At 38.8% G+C, this 17,532-nt stretch overlaps 1 protein-coding gene across 3 annotated transcripts in view; it reads left to right on the forward strand.

The window, feature by feature from the left end:
* Positions 1-444: 444 nt before the first annotated feature.
* The window catches only part of CDK8 (cyclin dependent kinase 8), a 165,548-nt gene continuing 148,460 nt past the window's right edge, over positions 445-17,532 (forward strand). For 2 of the 3 annotated variants that reach the window (XM_004386569.2, XM_012558441.2), the window contains exon 1: positions 445-1,163. In XM_004386569.2, coding sequence (XP_004386626.1) covers positions 1,036-1,163 — 128 coding nt within the window. In that variant the 5' untranslated portion in view covers positions 445-1,035. The remainder of the gene's footprint in view (positions 1,164-17,532) is intronic. The other variant, XM_023740925.1, reaches the window with a different exon arrangement.

Raw genomic sequence — 17,532 nt, forward strand, 5'->3', positions numbered from 1 at the left:
GTGCTTAAGCGTTTGGCTGGTACCCGAACGTTTGGTGGTTCAAACCCACCCAGCCGCTCTGCGGGAGAAAGACCTGGCGATCCCCTAAAGATTACAGTCTAGAAAACCTTCTGGGACAGTTCTACTCTGTCACATGGGGTCGCTATGAGTCGGAATCGACTGAAGTAACAAGAAGTAATTAAAACTAATCTCACCATGGACTACCGATCCCATCATTCACCACTCCCTCATATTACCCCTGCGTGAGGTGGGGTCCTAGAAGGGGCGGTGACGGTGGCGCCGTGCGTTCTGGGCATTGTAGTCTGGGGCTCAAGCCAGCGCTCAGGACGGCCCACGTGGTGTGCTTGGCAGCAGCTCTGGGCACTTGCTCCCTCGCTCTCCTCCACCGTCACCGGGCGTCGGGCGCCGGGACAGTCGGCCGGCCGCCGCGGGAGCGGGTGGTGGGAGGGCCCGAGGCAGCCCGAGCCTTCGCGACGCTTTTGCGACAACCGGGCCGTGTTCCGCGAGTCCCCTCCCTCCTCCTCTCTCTGAGGAGGTACCGGCTGTGTACTGCCGCTGCCTCCGTGTGTGAGTGTATGGAGAGTGAGAGAGTGAGTGAGTGAGTGTGCGTGTGCGTGTGAGAGCGGGTGCGAAGAGTGAGTGCGTGTGTACAAGGAGGTGAGGAGCGCTCGCCGCGGCAGCCCCGCGCTCCCTCCGCAGCCGGAGAGGAGGGAGACCGGCGCCCGGGGAGCCGCGGGGACAAGGGCAGCGACACCCGCTCCCCACCCCTCCCCCAGCCTCGTCCCTCCGCTCTCCTCCAACGGGGAGGCCTCCCCGTCCCCACCTTGGCCGGCATCGGCCCCGTTGTCCCCCTGGATGTCCCCGGGGCTGTCGCGGGGCCTCCTCCTGCTCCTGCGGCATCCGTCGGGCTGGTGCTGCCGCCGCCAGGTGTAGAGCGGGTGGGTTCCCAGGGGCTGCGGCTGCCCGTGCCTCCCCGTTCCCCACCCCTACCCCCCGGCCCCCCGGCCCCGCTCCCCGGCCTCTGAGGCTGTGACAATGGACTATGACTTTAAAGTGAAGCTGAGCAGCGAGCGGGAGCGGGTCGAGGACCTGTTTGAATACGAGGGCTGCAAAGTTGGCCGAGGCACTTATGGTCACGTCTACAAAGCCAAGAGGAAAGATGGGTGAGTGTGTGTGCGTGTCGCCCCAGGCCGAGGCAAGGAGCGCGAGGGCGGGCGCCGGTGCCCGGCTCCCACTTCCTCGACCCCGCGTCGTCTCCGCCAGCCAGGTCGGGAGGAAGTGGTGTGCGAGGGATATGCGACCGCCAGAGACCTTGCGTGCTCCTCTGTGCTTACAGTGGCTGACTGAGAAAAACAGCCCATCACCCGTGGGTTGTATACTTTTCAAGGGGTTCGGTACTGAATTTCAATATTTTTTTAACATTCGTTATGAAACGTCAGTTTAAATGATTTTTTTTTTGGGGGGGGGGTCGGTTTATTATGATAACCTTCTGGGAATTTCCTCACCCGCCTCTGGAGTGACATCCGTCACTCTAGAAGGGACGCAGTGGTCCTTTCCCCCATCAGTTTCGTAATCGATTTATTAGCAGATTTGGATTTTATTGGGGGCAAAAAAGGCAGCAAGTAAATGTGGTTGTTGAGAGTTCCACATAGTGATCATGTGCAACATAAATGTAGGAATTGCTCTTTAGATATCATTAACTGAGTTTTTACATAGAACAATGGGGGTTTGGTGCAGGGTGGGTGGTGGGGAAAGGCAAGTGAGAAATAGGGGGTATGTTGTTCAGGCTGTTCCCCCAAAATTTAGCAGCTGGCATTGGACTTTAAATAGTCTCTTTGCTTTAAATATTCTTCCCTAGAAATAATTAAATTTATGACTGGTAGTGTTCCCTGTTTAGTTTTGAAACAGGCAAGTAAGTGTTCATTTTTCCTTTGTCAGTAGATGAATGTCTTGTAATATTGACAAAAGAGAAGGCAGTTCTTAGGTTGGAGTGAAAATATATTTGATTAACTCTTTGTTTTCCTCTTGCAAAAATGGATGTTGTTTCTGTTGCCTTTAACATCATAGAAGTTTATGGGAAGATAATGCCAAAGCTTGTTGTATAATCTTTGGATTTTATTAGAAACAAAGTAGCTTTACTGTCAGTTCGGTTAGCTGCTATTTAGCATTTAAAATAATTACTTTTTTTTTCAAATTAAGAAGGAGGGTATGTTCAGAACTATTCAGCACTGAAAAAAAAAAAAAGAAACCATTCATAAAGCTGAAATAAGGTGCCTTGGAGAGGGGAAAAGGTATTATTTATGCATACTGTAGTATTCTCTATATTGGAAAGGAAGTGCATTTATTCCCTTTTTTTTTTTTTTTTAAAGATTTACTGAGTTACCTTTTCTAAAGTAATTTAAGATGGACTCTAGGAAGAAGATAGTAATTCTAATTAATTTGGAATGTCTAGTTCAGTGCTTTTATGCAGCAGTAAAGCAGTACGGCTATCTCTACAAAAGGTAGGGATTTGAAAACTTGATACTCTGAGTGCCGCATGTATTTAAAAGTACTTTTTAGGGGAATGGATAGTCTGGTGACATTTGAAGAATCAGTTGTTTGGAGATAATGCTGACTCTGTTGTTGACTAATTAGATTTCTTACTAAAGTACTACTCTGTAATGACATATGTTTTTAAATTATGCTTGGTTAACTTCCCATACGATATTTTTCAAAAGCCTTAAACCATCTCCCCATCCCCCAGTATTATGTAATTTTAGGCATATTCATAAAATCCTCAATCCCATGACATTAGACATTGTAGTACATTTAACCAATCTGTTATCTGTTTGATAAAATTCTGATGAGTTTAAATTTTAATCTCTCTGAGAGAAGCCAGTTCTGTTTTCATAAATTGCCAATTTATGCTAATAAATATACATATTTGTATTAACTTTGATTTTATATTTTATTAAAAAACTAATTTGTATATTGGCAGGACATACTTTTAAGCACATTTTATATCTCATGATTAGATTTTAATTTAGGCTGTTAATAATTTGAGAAGAATTACACAATGTAAACATAGCTGAATGTATAGTATATAAACATATCTGTGTCATTTATGACTGCCAAAAAGTAACGTTGGGTTTTGGAAAAAATAATTTTTTATTTGCAATCCTTTGGTCACGTTTTTCAGCAACTTTAATGATTTTGTTTATATGATGAACTTTTTTTTAATGGATCAAACGTCAAGAGAGTTTTAAAATTATTTAAAACAATTTTTGTTTTCCAGAGGGTGTTTTTTTGGCGTGGCTTTTTTGTAACCTCACTCCAGTAAAATACAGCATTTTATGAGGTTCTTTTGATCTTATGTCAGTGAAATGTAATTTAACGTATTTGAGTCCTGGTGAAATAAAATTTGTGGCTGTTTAATCTTTTATAAAAAGATGATGAACAAATAATTTGTTTTTAGTACTGATTTACTTTCAAATTAAATATTCTTCAGCTGATTATTTCAGAGTACTCTAGGAACCCAGACAGTAATGCCTTCAAAGGGAATCCTGAGATTTACAGTAAAATGAAATGCTGTAAATAGAGTTTTATTTAGACGTATTTGATTATTAAAATGAACATGTGTGAATATGGTATCCTTTCAGTAGTCCAATGAGCAAAATAGAACATGAATAATTTGTAAAAGAATTTAGACTTGAGGACATAGTTTCATAAATTATTAAGTTCTAGGAAATAAAACAGCTCGAAAGATCATTTCTTTGACTTAACGAATTAGTAGCACCGTCTTGCTAGTCGACTACGCTTAAGATAAACTCAGCATTTTAAGGAAGGTAGGCAAGGGAGAAATACTTTATTTGAAGCATGATTACATACAGGGAAAAAGGACCTTTTATAGTTGTGTTAATTTCACATTCTAATAGAGTTAAAACATAAATGCACACTAAATCTTGGAATTAATTTGTTTTCACTGTCACTGTAAATGAGATAGAGAGTGTCCTTTGTGTCTGAACACCAAAAGGGTACTCAGTGGGAAGCAGGGGGATTAATTTTCTTTCTGAGTCAATTGCATTTCCTCTTTGCCGAATGTAGGCAACCAAACTCCTTTTGTTTGAAAGAATGGAAAAGGGTAGGAAGACAGGAAACAATTTGTGTTTTTAAATTCAAAACTCTCAGTATAAGTACTGGACATTTGTAGGAATTAAAAATAAATTTGGGATAAGAATTTTATCTCCAAAAAAAGAAAAGCAAAAGGAATTTTCTTCAGTAGTGTTCCTAATTTGTTATATTCTGTTCAAAAGAACATATAATATATAGTTAGGATTTTGTGTGTAAATATACAGGAACCTTTCTTGGGGCACTTTTGTAGAAAGCTCAGAGATTAGAAAGCAGTGACATGATAATAATACCTAAATTTTTGAGTTACCAAATACCAGGGACTGGGCAAAACACTTTACATACATCATTTGTTTAATCCTCACTAGAACTCTATGAAGTTGGCTCTATTATTTTTCAGTTTTACAGGTGAGAAACTGAGGCACAGAAAGATAAGCAAATTTGCCCATGCTTACATGTCTAATTAAATGTTAGAGCTGGGATAAGAGGATTAGATGCAGGTTTCTTATTCCAGAGCTCATGCTCTTAAATATTATGCTGCATAAGATGACTGTATTAAAATAAATACAAACAGACATGGAGATTTGATTTCTAGTGGCTCACTCAGAAAACATGAACTATTCTTTTACCTTTGGGTGCATTTCTGAACTGTTCTTTTCAAGAGCTAAAAATATATATATGTACGTATATGGGTGTGTCTGCAGGCATATTGGAAGAAAGTCCTGGCAGTCTCCTTCCAAAAAATCAGCCATTGAAAACCCTATGGTGCACAGTTCTACTCTGATACACATGGGGTCACTGTGAGTCAGACTTGACTCCATGGCAACTGGTTATTTGTATATACCTACATAATGTATATGTGTGTCTATATGTATAGGTGTTTGTGTGAGAGAGAGACTCTCATGAACGCTAATGAAAGGCATGTTGGGATATGAAAGTTCTTCATGTAGTGGAAAGATCTCTAAATTGAGGAGACTAGAGACCTGAGTTTAAATTTAGATTTTGCTTCTAATTAGCAATATGAGCAAGTCATTTATCCTTGTAGACCTTGGTTTCCTTATTTGTCAGATTGGGGAGTTTGAGTAGATAATTTTTAGGTCGTTTCTATGTATTTTCTAGTATTATAATTTGAGGAAATAAAATTATGAATGTAAAATGTAATACTTTTGCAAGATTAGGTAAACAGCCACTAAAACAAAAATTTTACCTTGGACAGTGACACATTTTCATGTTTCTTAGTCTCATGCTTTAATGTGGTTCTCATCAACCTTGGTGGTGCAGTGGTTAAGCACTTGACTGCTAACTGAAAGGTTGGCAGTTGGAACCCACCAGCCACTCTGCAGGAGAGAGATATGGCAGTCTGCTTTCGTAAAGATTTACAGAACTCTATGGGGCAGTTCTACTCTGTCCTGTAGTGTCGCTGTGAATTGGAATCGATTTGATGGCAATGGATTTGGTTTTTGGGTTTCTCATCATCCGTCAAAAAGAAGTTAGGTAACTCCCAAAGACCTGCCAGCTGTTTTACCTAATGTCTTATGCCACCTTGGCATTCCTCTGCCTTCATCTCTAAGATGTTGGGGATTTTTAGGCTAGTGCCTGCTCCCGCTTCTGTGAACTGTGCATTTGGTAGCCAGCACAAAGGACCTCTTTGGATTCCATCTGCTCTGGAGCTTTAATCTCGTTTTAATTCCTTAACTATGATGAAAACTTGGTTAAAACCCTTTCTTCCTCTGAAGATGTCTAATGGGAAGAAATCAGCACCCCACCATTTTTTCCTATGAATATTGTTAACCCTGTATCTAAGTTCGGTTTTCATTTAAATATTTCTTTAGATGTCAGAAAGGTCAAATACAACATGTTTTACTTTCCATCACTGGGGATTTTATATGAGCAATAAGGAGTATTTGTTATAACCTTTTAAAAATATGAGGGGAAAGGACTGGCAGAATACTTACTGTGTACTTCTTATTTACTTCCTGTTAAATTTATTGTCCTTAGCTATTCAGTATATTCAAATCCACTATTTAGGCCACTTTGAGGTTTCATACCTTTTTCTCGGTAGCAAGGCTAGCAACTTAAATTAATTCATTTGGAATTTGTTCATGTGAGTTATTACTTTTACTATACCTTCTTGCATTTAAAGAAATTTTTTCATTCTTAAATTCAATAAATATTTATTGCATCTCAACTATTTAAGTATTTATTATATTTGTTGGTACTGTCCAAGGTATCATACATGCAAAGATGAGTAAAATATGCCATTATTTGAGGAGGCATCTACTGAGGGAAGCAAACATGCAAATAAATTGTAGCAACTTAACAGGTATAATAACAATACAAGGTAATATGAGAACGCAGAGAAGGAAGCCTCCAAATGCCTAGGGTTTTCAGGAAAAACCTCTCAGATGTTAAAAGATGGGAAGATCTATCAGAAAGGGCATTCCGGGAAGGAATAGGACAAAGAGTGGAGCTTTATATTGTGCCCCTGCAGACTCCACCAAATTTTGTGGAGTTAGTTCTTCCCATTCCTTTCCTCTCCACTCCTTTTTCCTTGCCAGTATATTTTGAGCTACTACTGTATGTGTGGTCCTATGTACATGCACCACAAATGTTCCATTGTGTCTACTGGACATGATGAGTTCTCTGTTATTTAACAATGGAGATACATTTGTCAGCATGCACTGGACGCCATTGTGTGTGTGGCAGTGTTCCATCACAAGAATATTGGGGAATCAGAATACCAGCAGCCCCTGAGATCCAGATGTCTGCCTTAATATCTCTCATTTGTAAGCATGTCACGGCAGAACTCCATTTTGATTGCTGCTCTGGATGCCGGATGATTCTTCTTTGGGTACACCTCCATCCCCCATGAGGCATAGGGAGCCAGGATTTTCTATGCTGCTGAGGTGGTAGTGGCAACTGATGGGAGGGGAAAGTTCTTCTCCCAGTTAGAGTTTAGGAGGTAATGGGATTTCTCTTGTTGGGGCTCTGATGTGTGGAGAGATGGGAGGTATTGGTAAGGAGATGGCTTCTGGCATACGTGATTTCTGTTAGGAAATAATGAAAAATTATACTAAATTATTGTAGGCTATTTGCAAACTTAGCTCCTTTTTTGAAAATTATTTCTCTGGGCAAATGTGTTCAGAATTTTAATTTACAAACATTTGAAATGTTATCTGTTTGTAATTTGGGAACCAAATCAGTGTTGGTATAATATATATTATTCGCTGTAGCTAGTATCATCTTTCTTGTAGTGCCTTTCATTGTTGACTCCAATCCTCATTATCTCTATTCTTTTTCTGTTCTTAGCTGCTGCTAGAGAACGAAAATCCTACTGCCTTTTCCTTCTTCACAACAATTTGTAAATCCTTTCCTTCATACCAGACTTAGGTAGGCCTTGGTCATCTCTTTGTTACTTAGAAACTACTATGATATCTTTTGTCTTTAGATATCTTTTGTCACCTCAAGAAATTTCTTGTCACTAAAAAGTGGCTTTCACCTGTTATTTTGACCTTGATACTTGAAGATCCTTTAGTATTGTGATTTTTAGTATCTTTAGTACAGTTATTGTCAAAGTCCCCAAACCAATCCCTGCTGTAGTAAGCTGCCATTATTGATGGAATTATGTGATGTCCTTCAGACATGTTGGACAGAAACAGCACTGAGGACCCCCTTTCTTATACTGAGATTTAATTCATGTACCATAAAATTCACTCTTTTAAAGTGTACGATTCAGTGGTTTTTAGTATACTCACAAAGTTATGCAACAGTCACCACTAATTCCAGAACATTTTCATCACCCTAAAAAAGAAAGCCTTAGCAGTCACACTCCCCATTCTCCTTTCTCCCCAGCCTCTGGCAACCACTGATCTGCCTTCTGTCTCTATGAATTTGCCTATTCTGAAAATTTCATATAAATGAAATCATAAAATATGTGGCCTTTTGTGTCTGTCTTCTTTTACTTAGCATAATGTTTTCAGGAGTCATCCATGTTGTAGCATGTGTCAGTATTTCATTCCTTTTTATGGTTGAATAATATTCCTTGGTGTGGATGTACCACATTTTCTTTATCCATTCATCAGTTGTTGAACATCTGAGTTGCTTCCACTTTTTGGCTATTATGAATAGTGCTGCCATGAACATTTGCATGCAAGTTTTATGTGGACATGTGTTTTCATTTCTCCTGGGGAGTGGAATTGCTGAGTTATGTGGTAACCTCATGTTTAGCTTTTTTTAGGAACCGGCAAACTTTTTCAAAGCAGCTGAGAACCACTTCTGAGTGGCTTTACGTTGACTATGATTTAGAACCAAGATCTTTTCCCTTTATGGGCAAGACCTGGGTAGCGTACCTTATTCCCAGACACTGCTTACACCAGAGTCTTATCACAGTGATTGTGAAACACAGATTCACACAACTGTTTCTCCTTCATCAAATCAAACCAGTCTCAATGCTGAACTTTTTCTCAGGCAGCACCTATGCTGAAACATTTTTTTCCTCCACTGAAATAAGTTCTAACATTTAATCTCAGAAATCCTAACTACTGTATCTTAACATACAACTCCAATGATTCTCTTTCACTCATCACCCCTCAAAACATAGTTACTCCTTCTTAGGCATATTATGTAATGACTTCAGTGTATATGTGGTTAATGGTTATATGTCCTCTACGTATTTCTGACAAGAATGTTTCAAGTGTAGATATTGTAGATTTCCTCTAGGGCAATGATTGTGTGCCCCTGGCACATTGCCAAATGTTGATAGGTATTTAAGAACTTTTTTTTTTTGTGCACCTGAAATTCATATGTGAAATTCTTCTTTCTAGACTTGCTATCGTTAAAAACCTAAGGCATATTATAAGAATGTAGAAAAGCAGTGCCTTGTAAAAATACCCAGAGAAGCACAGTTTGATGGGCTGGCTACCAGAAACTGACCTGAACAAAACCATAAGGCAGAGGCAGAAACAAACTTTGTTGATTGGCTGAATCCAAACGGAAGGCCCAGGCATTTGAAAATACAAACACTAAGGTGATTTCTAAATTGTACCTTGTAAATGAATCAGTTTAAATGAGGATCAGACCTGTCTTTCTAAAATTAAGAAAAGTATAATTAGTCTCTGAACCAGAGCTAGCATTTAATTTTATTTAAGCTCTTGGTGTATATAGAATGATTGTTTCATATTTGAAGTTTACGTCTGTCATGCAAGTAAAAAATTATTTAGGTTAACTACTACTCAAGGTAACTCAGTTACTCATCTGTTCTGTAGACAAGCTCATTAAAAATTTGTAACTTTTTTGTAGCCTATGAATTTAACAAAGAATCACCCTAAGGAGAGTAAATTTTTACATCATGATGCAGGGCATACTCTGGGTGTTTCGATACACCTTAATTCATAGGTTATCTAGAGAACTAAAGGAGTTAAAAAAATAATTTGCCCATTGGTATCACTATGGCTTATATTAAATAAGTCATATTTTGGGGAAAAGAGGGATAGGTATTGGAAAATTATTTTATAAGGCTTCTATTTTAAGGAAATTGAGTTAATTATTTGAAAATTTAAGCTCATATAGAGCAGATGAATTTGTTGAGAGTTTTTTTCACTTTACAAAAGAGTCTCTTTAAGTGAGCCCCCGTAGCATGTTTATCATGTGACTCAGTTTGCAAAAATTTACTTTACAAATAATTTCAAAGAAAATGTCAACCACAGAGTAAGGTAATTTATTTTCTAATGCTGACTTAACATAGAAGGTTCTTGTAAGTGTAGTGCTAAATCATTTAAGTATTTGGCATTTCATTATAGTTTCTTTTTAGCTCTAGTTCTTTTTGTAAATTTGTGTGTTTATAACTTATATGTTAGGATCTGTGCCAGATACAGGTGATTCATCAACACATGGTCTGAGCCGTTAGGGAACTTACAGACTTTTGGGGGGCACAGGCGAGTAAACAGGCAATTATAGTGGGACAAGGGCTGCAATAGGGGAAATTACAGGTTGCCATAGAGGTTCCTGATCTGCTGTTGGGGGGCACAAGGATGATATATCAGTTGAGACTTGAAAGATAATTAGAAGTTAGACGAATGGGCGGCAAATAAGAGTGAGAGTGGGGGCTGGGGAATTGCAGGTTAGAGAGAGTAGCCTTATTTGGGGCTTCAGAATTTCTTTATACCTGAAGGGGTTGCAGTCTGGTTGAAAAGAGAGTACATAGGGGTTAGATGATTTATAGCAATCAAATTTTAACTTGAAATGTTTATTTGAAGTAATTTTGGAATCTTGAGGGGAGAGGACTAAAGCTCTCTCCAGCTATCTTTTGGAGCTACCATTGAGTAGCGTGTGTGAAGATACGAAGGAAAAATAACATGAAGAGAGAGTTGAATGAATTTCAGTGCCAGAGTTTAGTGAGGAATAAGGAGGGGGGGAGAGCCCTGGTGGCACAGTGGTTAAGCGCTCAGCTGCTGACCAAAAAGTTGATGGATTGAACCCACCAGCTGCTCTGCAGGAGAAAGATGTGACAGTCCCCTTCTGTAAAGATTGTTGTTTGTTAGCTGCTGTCGAGTTGGTTCTGACTCATAGTGACCCCATGTACAACAGAATGAAACGATGCTTGGTCCTGCACCATCCTCACAATCATTGTTATGCTAGAGCCCATTGTTGCAGCCACTGTGTCAGTCCATCTCGTTGAGGGTCTTCCTCTCTTTCGCTGACCCTCTACTTTATCAAGCATGATGTCCTTCTCCATGATGTTCCTCCTGATAACATGTCCAAAGTATGTGAGACAGTCTCACCATCCTTGCCTCTAAGGAGTATTCTGGCTGTACTTCTTCCAAGACAGATTTGTTCTGTCTTTACAAGGCTGTAAAGATTCAGCCTTGGAAACCCTATGGGGCAGTTCTCCTCTGTCCCATAGGGTCCTATGAGTCAGACAGGTTTGGCTTGGGAAAGGGTGGGGTGAGATGTATAAAAGGTGAAGTTGGACAAGTAAATGGGGACAGATGTGTATGGTATTGTAAATTGTGTTATGGACTTTGTACTTTATTGTGAAGGCAGTGGGAGCCATTTGTAGGATGGTAAGCAGGTAATAACAAGTTTAGATTTCTCTTAAAAAATTGCTTGGCAACGCAGTAAGACTGGACATAGGAGAATGTAAGAGTAATTGGCTGAGAGATGCTGATGGCTTGGATTAGGGAAGTTACAGAGGGGATGGGGAGGAAGTAGAATAAATAGGACTTGTTGATTTATGGGATGTGAGACATGGAGAATTGAGAAGAACTAAGGATAAAAAGTGCCCAGGTTTCAGGCTTGGGCAGCTGGATATTGCCATTTATATTAGCTAGCCAAAACAGGAAGAGGAGCGAGCTTGAGAGGGAGGATAATGAGTTCAGTTTTGAGATGTGGACTTTTAGGTGCCTGTTACACATCTAGGAAGAAATGTCCATTAGGCAGATACATGAATCTAGTGTTCAAGAGAGAGATCTGGATAGAAATAGACTTGGGAGTTAGCAAGTACTTGAAGTAGTAACTTCCAGTGAAGATGCAGTGCCTTAGGGAGAGTGTGTAGTTTGAGAAGATGGCTAGGACAGAGTGTAGAGAAAGAGATGTCTACCCAGGAGGCCAAGAGTTTGAGTCCAGAGGAGAAGGAAAACAGGAGTTGAGCAGTATACAGCTTATTGGCTGTACTCAGCAACTCTGAGAAAAACCAGAACCTCGTAGGTAGACTCCCTAACAGCCAGGCAGAGTGTTTCCAGAAGGAGTGCTTGGCAGTGCCATATGCTGCACAGGGGTTGAGTGAGGTAGTGCAGTGTCTGGGCTAAGTCAAATATTTTAAACGAGAAAAATTAAGCTAAAGAATTTTGGACAACAAAGCTTAAATCATAACACACTTTGTAGATTTTATCCAAAATGTTTGGTGCCTTCATGGTTAGTCTTATCATTCAGATCCAAGCAATGCAAAGTTCCACTTCCATCTTCACTTACACCTGGGCTGTTTTATTGAAGCTGAACTTGTTGGTACCGTTATATCTATAGATACATATAGATGTAACTATAGATATATAGATATAGATATGTATTTATTCCATGCTATTCAAGATAGTTCTTATTTTTTAAAAAAGAAAATAGCCTTTTCTGATTATAAAAACGGCACATTTTCATTGTAAAAAATTCGAATAGTTCAGAAATGCTTGCAGAAAGTAAAAGCCCTGACTCTACTACTAGGAGATAATTACTATTTTCATTATCATCTTTCCAGATAACTGTCTGAATATAGACATAGATTAATGAAATCTACTGTGATTTTACATCAAAAATATTATGTACTTTTTCAATCAAAATATGAGTTCAGTCAAAAATATGTACTTTTTTATGTCAGTAAATATAGCTCTGTATCATCATCTGTAATTATTACAGAGCATCACATTTATATGGATGCATATAAATATGTATTTAGTTAACCAGTTCTTTATTGATAGACATTTAAGTATTCTCCAAATTTTGGCCTTCAAAATTAGGATGGTTGGACCTTATAGAACTCCTGTTGGCAGTTTTCCAACGTGGCATCAAGTCCCTAAAGTGGGATTTCAGGGTCAAAAGTTAAGCACTTGCAACAACTATATTTTTATTATAAAATAAGGTTGAGGTATAAAATTAATATATTCACACAATGAAAAATTCAGCCAATACAAAAGGGTACCTAGGAGAATCTAAGCTCCCCTTCTACCTCAGATGTGTTTCTTCTCTCAGGGAATAATGATTGCCAGCAGTTCTTGTATATATGCATATTCAAGTTTATATATATGCATGGGCAGACTTTGAAATTTATTCTAATACTTTATTCATTCTGAGCAGATAATACATGCATATGGAAAAAAAAATTAAGTAAATTGAAGGAGTGAAAACTCAGGTCTTCTCGTGTCTGTCCCTTCCAGCCACTCATTTCCTGTCCCCAGAGCTATCCACTGTTAAGTTTTTTATGAATGCTTTCTATCCGTGATTTATCTTTTGACTGTTTCTGGTATTTGAAAAACTTTTTTATTTTTATGAAATTACATTTATCATTTCTCTAGTGGCTGCTGGGTTATGTGTCAGAATTAGAAAGGGTTATGTGTCAGAATTAGAAAGGTCTTTATATTTTCTTCTTTAAGCACAAATAGTGTGATACTGTGTATATTATTCTGTACCTTGCTTTTTTTCGGTTGATATGTTGGAAATCTATATCAGCACATATAATTTTGAATTTACTACTACTGATATACAAAATATATCATTCTGTTTTATAGATATATTGGTCCAACTGAAGGACATTTAGGTTGTTTTCACTTTTTCCATTATTAGAACAACATTCCAACAAATGCCCATTGTATCTATCTTTGCATACAACACGCTCTCAGATGGAAGTGGAACTTCCCAGGCCCCCATAGTTCCTCACAGGGACGTTTGCTGTGGATAATACCACTGGTGTTATGGATTGAATTGTGTCCCCCAAAAATGTATGTCAACTTGGCTGGGCCATAATTCCCAGTATTGTGTGGTTGTCCTCCTTTTTGTGATCTGATGTCATTTTCCTGTGTTGTAAATCCTAACCTCTATGATGTTAATGAGGCAGGATTAGAGGCAGTTGTGTTAATGAGGCAGGACACACTCTACAGGATTAGGTTGTATCCTGAGTTAATTTCTTTTGAGATATAAAAGAGAGAAGTGAGCAGAGAGGAGAGGGACCTCATTACCACCAAGCAAGAAGAGCCAGGAGTGGAGCACGTCTTTTGGACCCGGGGACCCTGTGGTGAGAAGCTCCTAGACCAGGGGAAGATTGATGACAAGGATCTTCCCCCAGAGCTGACGGAGAAAGTCTTCCCCTGGACCTAAACCAAACCCATTGCTGTTGAGTGGATTCTGACTCATAGCGACCCTGTGGGACAGAGTAGAACTGCCCCATAGGGTTTCCAAGGAGCACCTGGTGTGTTTGAACCGCCAACCTTTTGGTTAGCAGCTGTAGCTCTTAACCACTATGCCATCAGGGTTTCCCCCTGGACCCGGCACCCTGAATTTGTACTTCTAGCCTCCTAAACTGAGAGAGAATAATCTTCTGTTTGTTAAAGCCATCTGCTTGTGCTATTTCTGTTATAGCAGCACTAGGTAACTAAGACAACTGGCAAGGAGTGAAGTTTCCACTAAGCAAGAGAAGCTATATCCACAGGGAGTTTTATCCCTCTTGGGTAACAACTCCAGCACATTACTGCAAGTCTGGCAAAGTAGAGGCCAATTTTCCAGTAATATATCTCAACAGGCCTGGGCTTCATGCTCTTTTGAGGTCCAGTGTTCAGTCTTCTAAAAAGGTTGCACTGTTAACATTCATATCCACCCAAAAAGCCTGTTGCCATCAAGTCGATTCCGACTTGTAGCGACCCTATAGGACAGAGTAGAAGTGTCCCATAGGATTTCCAAGGCTGTAATCTTTATGGAAACAGATTGCCAGGTCTTTCTCCTGTGGAGTGGCTGGTGGGTTTGAACCACCGATCTTTCGGTTAGCAGCTGAGCACTTAACCACTGGGCCATGAGAGCTTCTTACATTCATATCAAAACTCCAAAAAACAAAACTTATTTGGAAAAAAGAAATGGCTCTAGATATAGTAATGGCATGTTTGAGTCATGAGGGTTAAGCTCATTGTAAGTGAGAATGTTTTAGATTATCCTTTTGGAAATTTAGTCCTCACCTCCCCCCTCCCCCAGGCCTGTGTAATATTTTAGAGTACTAGTCGGGATAAAAAATTTAACAGCCATGTGGGTGTTTAAAATTACAGTCATTTCATTTTACTTTTGTATCTTATTTTATGTTCACTTTCATCTCTATTCCAACGTCATACTGCTGCCACAGTTTGTTCCTATCACACATGATTGATATTCCTGATGTGTTCTACCTCCATCCAGTTTTATTTGACCCTGACCCTTAGTACTCTTTTACTTAGCTTGTCACTCTCTCTATTCCCTGTGGCTTGGCTTTGGTCACCCTCACTTCCCTGCCCAGCACTGACCTTACTCTGGTCTTTTCCCCGTTTTGGCTTGCTTTTTCTGTTTATACCCATCTTGGCTTTGGCCTTGTTCCTTGCCACCTTTCTCAACTGCCTTCAGCTCTGGGCCTGCCTTCATAGAACAGGAAGCCACTTCTGCTGCTGATGAAATGGCTTGTTCAGCAGCGGTAATTATTTATGGTAGGTAAGCAGGCTGGTGATTATATACAAGGCAGCTCTGATGTATTTTGTTAATTTTGAAGAGACTTTAAAAAATAAAAAAATACTACTAAGCATAGTTCTTCATTGACATAATTCCTGCTGTACAGAAGTTGGAAAGTCTCACTCCTTATAGACAGAAAGCTGAAGAAGTACACAAACTGTTTCTTTAATCTAAAAATCTGGTTTATACAAATGAGTCCAGTTCTGTTTGAGAATTTTAACCAGATATCCTGGAGCTGAAAATCAATATTGTGGTGCTTTAGCCAAGACTCAGAAGTGTTTAAGTGTGAAAAACATAATAAAATCTATCAAAGTAGCACATACTTCTCATATTTCATCTATTTCTCTTCTGGATTTTTTTTTGGGGGGGGGGGTGATGAGACTTTTTGATTCTAAAAGGTGATTCAGCCTGATGTTCTTAAGTACTTTAAGTTGTTAATGCAAGCAAAGAATCCTAAACAAGTATACCACTTTTTTCCTTTACTATCTGCATATCAAGTAACTTTTTTTTTTTTTACACTTTGGTCATGCAGTGTCTTTGCTCTATTTCGCTTCCACTTCGTGTACCTGGACTCACTGAGTTTAAGTCTGCTTGCTGGTTTTCAAATCTGTATGCGGTACCATTACATTTTTCCTTCGTGAATTTATGTACTACAATTATTCTTGAAACATTTTGGAATGTAAGATAACATTTGCTACTAGTTTAAGTGTTTAAAACTAGTTTGATTTAGTTGTAGTGTGGTAAATAGGATCATTGAATCCCAGTTGTCTTCATAAAGAAAATATTAGGTAATACCTTCTAAGAACCTTTATATTTGTAGTTCATAAAGTTTTTAATACCTTTATTAAGATATAATTCACATACTGTTCAATTTACCCATTTAAAGTGTACAGTTCAGTGTTTATAGTATATTCACAGGGTTATGGAGACATCACAACAACCTTATTTTAGTATATTCCATAGCTACTAGCAGTCATTTCCCCCACTATCCCCACCAGACCCAGCTCTAGGCAATCACCAGTCTACTTTCTGTCTCTGGATTTGAATATTCTGGACATTTCATATAAATGGACTCATACAATATGTGAGCTTTTATGATGGCTTCTTTTAGCATGGTGTTTTCAAGGTTCATCCATGTTGTAGCATGTATTGGTAGTTCATTCTTTTTTGTTGCCAAATCATATTCTGTTTTATGAATATAGTACATTTTGTTTATCCATTCATCAGTTGAGTGGACATTTGGGTTTCTTTTCACTTTTTGGTTATTAGAATAATGCTTCTGTAAACATTCATATACATGCTTTTTTGGGTAGATGTTTTCGGTTCTCTGGGATAAATAGCTAGGAATGGAATTGCCAGGCCATTTGGTATCTCTGTGTTTAACTTTTTGAAGAACTGCCAAACTGTTTTCCACAGTGGCTATACCATTTTACATTCCTACCAGCAGTGTATGAGGGTTCCATTTTCTCTATACCCTTGTCAACACTTGTTATTGTCTAACTTCTTGATATTAGTCATCCTAGTGGGTGTGAAGTAGTGGCTCATTGTAGTTTTAATTTGCGTTTCCTAATGACTAATGATGTTGAGTATCTTTTCATGTGTTTATTGGCCATTTGTATATCATCTTGGGAAAATGTTTATTCAAATCCTTTGCCCATTTTAAAATTGGGTTGTTATTTTATTAGGAGCCCTGGTAGCACAGTGGTTAAATGTTCAACTACTAACCGAAAGGTTGGCGGTTCAAACACACCAGCTTCATTATGGGAGAAAGACATGGCAGTCTGCTTCCGTAAAGATTATAGCCTTGGAAACCCCATGGGGCAGTTCTGCTTAGTCCTGTAGGGTCACTGTAAGTTGGAATTCAACTCGAAGGCAATGGGTGGGGTTATTTTATTATTGAATTATAAGAGTTCTTTATATATTTTAATATTAGACCCTTATAAGATAAATGAATTGCAAATATTTTCACCTGTTCTTAAGGTTGTCTTTATACTTTCTTGTTGGTATTGTTTGTAGCACAAGCATTTTTAATTTTGACACAGTCCAATTTATCTATTTTTCCTTTGTTGCTTGTGCTTTTGATGTTTTATCCAAAAAAACTGTTACCTAACCCAAGGTCACAAAGATTTACTCCTATTTTTTTTTCTTAGAGTTTTATTGTTTTAGTTCTTACGTTTAGGTCTGTGATACGTGTTGAATATGGTG

Source organism: Trichechus manatus, unplaced genomic scaffold (genome assembly GCF_000243295.1).
Source record: "Trichechus manatus latirostris isolate Lorelei unplaced genomic scaffold, TriManLat1.0 scaffold00168, whole genome shotgun sequence".
Classification (NCBI taxonomy): Eukaryota; Metazoa; Chordata; class Mammalia; order Sirenia; family Trichechidae; genus Trichechus; species Trichechus manatus.